Source organism: Poecilia formosa, unplaced genomic scaffold (genome assembly GCF_000485575.1).
Source record: "Poecilia formosa unplaced genomic scaffold, Poecilia_formosa-5.1.2 Scaffold453, whole genome shotgun sequence".
NCBI classification, from domain to species: domain Eukaryota; kingdom Metazoa; phylum Chordata; class Actinopteri; order Cyprinodontiformes; family Poeciliidae; genus Poecilia; species Poecilia formosa.
In genome coordinates, this window is record NW_006800392.1 from 37,047 (window position 1) to 41,593 (window position 4,547).

Here is a 4,547-nt window from a genome sequence, read left to right on the forward strand (position 1 = left end):
CTTCATTTAAAAGGCTGAATGATCTTCCATCTTTCATCTGAGAAGGACTGGGGCAGTTATACGATCGAACGCTTTCAGGTAAACAGAAACTTGACAAATTGATCAAGACATACGAGACGTTTGCTTTCGGCTGCCACTCCCTCACACACTGCATTGTTTTCCTGCCTGATGCAAATAAACACTTTGACCTACTTTGCAGTAAATTTATTTATCTCCAACTGGAAAAAACAAAAACAATTTTTCCGGCCAGAATATTTCTTCCACACCAAAACTGGAGCTAATCTTCGTTGGTAAATTTAGGTTTGGGTTGATGCATTATTCTACAATCAAAAGTTATTTTCTGTGCCATGTTGAAAATGGATAATCTTTAAATTATCAACACATATTGGTAAAAACAAACTGATGTTTACTAACCTTACTTTCTGTTTCTTTATGAACAACTGAAAAGGAGAATAAAAGATAAAGGAGCTAAATATTAAATTATGAAGGTAATTTCTAACTTTTGTCTATAAACATATTTAATTTTTGCATTGATTCTTGTATTTTTTCCACTTCTGTATCTCCGTTCTTTGTGATACAAAACAGGAAAACAGTTTTCCATAAAGTTTCCTTTAGATTTATATTTATTAAAAATACATAAAGTAGCTCAGCAGTTCCATCGGCTGTTTGCTAATTGCTGCTGGCTAGTCTGAAGGAGCTGAGTGGGGGAGGAGCTGCGTCTTGAAGGCGGAGCTAGGTCCACCCAGGCATTTTGGTTGCCGTGGAGATTAAATGATTGTCAGACATCCATGAAAGAGTCAAAGCAAAACTCCATGTTAGTTTGTGATGAGGGAATAACACCACGATTAATGTGACACTGCCCCTTTAAATGAAAAATCCTGACTGATGTCTGCATTATTTTTCTGCATGTTGAGTCGGAGGAGCGATTATCAGAGGAGCAGAGTTCCTGCCGCCGTCGTTCGGACCGGGACTGAAGAACGGGAAGAGTTTCTCTGTGAAGGAAAACCCGGTGAAGGAGTGAAGCAGAACCGCCGCTTCGACGTCATAAAACGACACCTGACCCTCCTCGTAATCCACAAACACTCGCACCCAATCCGGATTATAACCCACCGAGAGAGGAAGCGGCTTGCTAGCCAGCGCGACAAACTCCTTCCTGTTCTGGAGGCGGATGGTCCAGAAGCCGTTCTCCGGACTCGGGTCCAGTTCGACCTTCCGGTTGACGGACTCCCTGGCGACGCCGAGCGTCCAGGCGGTTTTCCCTTTCACCTGGACGTCGTAGTGAAACCGCCCGCAGGCGAAGCCCCGCCTCCCCAGGACACCGACCAAAGCTTCGAAGCGTTTGGACTCGTATGGCAGCGTCTTCCCGCCGTCTCCCAGCTGAACCCGCCTCCGGTCGTCGGACAGCCTGAGGGCGGGATGCGCCGTGTCCGGGTCCAGATCGACGTCCACGGCGGAGCGGTGGAGGTTCGCCGCCGCCGCGTCCTGCAGCGTCTGCATGGCGTTCCTGATGGCGTCCGTCAGCTGGTTGGTGGCGCTCAGCAGCGCCGTGCGGGTCAGGCCGTCGTAGACCAGCGGACACATCCTCAGCTGGGTCCAGTCCTTGGTGGCTGGGACGGCGTTCAGAGCCGGGAAGCTCTGCAGGAAGACGAGCGGATCGCTGGAGCGCGACAGCTGCTGCAGCTGCACCTGCCGCCGCCGCAGCTTCCCCACTTCCTGCTCCAGGTCAGCCATCAAACTCTGGCTCTGCTTCTCCCTCGCCCTGCGCTTCTCCTCGATCGCCCCGATCAGCTCCGCCTGCGCCGCCTCCAGAGTCTGGATCAGGGAGCTGAAGATCCGGACACCGTCCGCCATTTCCCCGTCTGCGGCTTCTTCGCTCTGCTGCAGGGAGCGCTTCAGCTCCTGGATTTCAGCTGCCGCTGCCAGATCAGCTGCCCAGGTCACGAAAAGTAGAAAAAGTTGCTACAATCACTAACGCTTCAAAATCTCACCACATGACTGAATCTGCACTACCTCAGAGTATCTTAAGCCTGGCGGGCCACCAGGCTTTACTTTCAGAAATATCCAAACATTTTTCTACAAGATCTAGAGTTTGAAAAGTTGAAAATTTGCTACAAAAAACTCAGAAATTTTCAGATTAAACTCAGAAATATTCTAGAAAATAGTCGTTATGAAACTTAAATAAAAGTGAAACTTTTGAAACTCAGAAATGTTCCAAAAGTCAATCTTTTTTTTACTTTTCAAACAGAAATTTCCAAAAATCTTTCTAGAAAATTTCTTAGATTTTCCTGGCAAATTTTCAACTTTTTAGACTCATAAATCTTCTGAGGAAAAAGGTCAGGATCCTCTGACGGCCAATCTGGGCCATAGTAAGTAGGAAAATAAAAGAGGAGTAAATTTACGCCAATAATTTCAGAAATTTCGTGAAGAACCTCAGAAATTTACCAGATAAAAAACAAGGTAATTTTTGAACTACTAAAGTAAAAAATTAGCAAGAAAAAATCTGATTATTTTGAGATTAATCTAGAAAAAAAAAAAAAAATCTGATTATCAAAAATGAAAAATTTAAAATTTTTCAAGCCTCGAAATTTTTACATTTTTTCTACAAAATTTATGAGAATCAAAATTTCAGAGATTTTTGGTATGAATGCACTCCTCTATTTTCTATCTAAGCTCAGAAGTTTTCTAAAAAAGGTTTTATAAGTCAAAAATTTTAAACTTTTGAAATTCTGAAAGTTTCAAAGTTTATTTCTTGAGTTTTTTGGCGGAAATTTGCTCCGTTTTCTATCTACAGCGGCTGCAATGCGCCGTCGTATCATTCTGAGATTAAAGTCAGAATCCTGCGTTATTTTGGTCCTAACCTGCTCCGTGCGGCAGAGTAAAGGTAAAATGAATGAAGGACCTGCTGGATGCGGGCCTCCGTCTTGCCGAGCTCGTCTTTCTTCTCCTGGTACTCGTCGCTGAGCGGAACCAGCTGGTGGGAGCGGTGTGCGGTGGCGCCGCAGCGCCGGCAGATGCTAATCTGGTCGTTTTTGCAGAAGAGCTCCAGCGGCTCCTGATGCTCGGAGCAGACGCTCTCCGCCTCAGACAGCAGAGTCTCGCCGCCGCTCAGGCTCTGATGGAGATGCAGGTTAGCGGTGAGCAGCAGCAGCAGCGCCAGCAGCGTAGCAGCTAGCAGCAGCCGGGACCAGGAGGACCGCGGTTTGGGTCTGACTGGAGCCCCGCATGGCGCTTTTCTCGGCTCTGCGCAGCTTCCAGGTTTCCTTCCTGCACTCTGCCTGTACTGAACGGCCAGCTCACTTATGAAAGTATTCACGCCCAGCTTGTGCTTCTTGTCCACGCGCTCCTTGCACATGGGGCACTGGCGCTGGGGGTCAGAGGTCAGGTGCTCCTGGATGCAGCTCCTGCAGAAATTGTGTCCGCAGGGCAGCGTGACGGGGCTGGAGAACACGTCCAGGCAGATGCAGCACCACAGATGCTCCTCGCTCAGCTGGTAGCTGCCGACAGACATGCCTGGCGCCGGCGTCCGATCCGGCTGAGCCGAACTGCAGGGAATGCGGTGAAGTCAGGGAGGAAAAATGCATGAGGAAAAATAAATCCACCGCTTCAAGGACGGAGAAACACATGGAGCGTTAGCTGGAGACAGGCTTGGTTTTCCATCGCAATAAATTAACAAATAAACCCTGAACTGTTTGAAACAGCCACGACGAGAAAATACAAGAATAAAGTCAAAATAATACAACTGTTTTATTGTGACTTTACTCTCGTATTACAACTTCACTCCTTTGATATTTCAACTATATTCTCATATGACTTGTAATTTTATTTCTTTTTTATTATGGCGTGAATACTCTGTTATAATTTTGAATAGAGTCACATTGATTTTGCGACAGCATTTTGAACATTTCTGCTGCGTTTATCCCTCCAAAAGGATAAAATACTTGAAATAACTCACAAACAAGAAACTAACATGTAATTCCTAAATTAAAAAAACTTTATATTTACTGTAAGACTTCCAGTATTCAACTTGCTGCATGAACTGAGGAGTAAATGCATCATTACAAGAGAATGCAGAAGAAAAAATTCCCCCTAAGTGAATCTGAGAAAACAGAAGGTTTAGTTTCAGAAGCACAAAGTTGTGCAGGTAGAATAAAAAGCAGCTCAGTCTGGTTGGTTTGTTGTTTCTGCAGCAGGACTCACCGGGTCGGGCTGGATCCTGGAAGAACTGTGCTCTTCTGACACGAGTCCGCCTGTTTCAGGTCGGCGTTCGGGAAGCTCCACCCTGACAGCCACACCCAGGGACAGAGGTAAAACAACAATCAGTTTAAGTTTTACGGTGTTTGCAGAGTCACCTGCGAATCTGAACTAAAGTCAAAGTGAGTTTTGCTGCATTCATCCACAGACTGGATACGTTTCCATGTTGATTTGCCTGTGGGTGTCTGTCTGCTGAGCTGCTTTGCAAATTCAACGTCATTTAAAAAACAATTACATCGTTCAGATAGAACGGAAACAAACATCAGAGTTCATGTTCTTCAAGGAAACACGTTTAA

General features: G+C 45.8%; 1 protein-coding gene across 1 annotated transcript; it reads right to left on the reverse strand.

Moving 5' to 3' along the window:
- Positions 1-839: 839 nt before the first annotated feature.
- On the reverse strand, positions 840-4,329 carry LOC103155874 (E3 ubiquitin-protein ligase TRIM39-like). The gene is made up of 3 exons (XM_016663895.1): positions 4,198-4,329; positions 2,863-3,542; positions 840-1,928 (listed from the first exon to the last, which is right to left on the reverse strand). The coding sequence occupies exons 2-3, from the start codon at positions 3,506-3,508 to the stop codon at positions 895-897; spliced, it is 1,680 nt and encodes a 559-aa protein (XP_016519381.1). The 5' UTR covers positions 3,509-3,542; positions 4,198-4,329; the 3' UTR covers positions 840-894.
- Between the last annotated feature and the right edge of the window lie 218 nt (positions 4,330-4,547).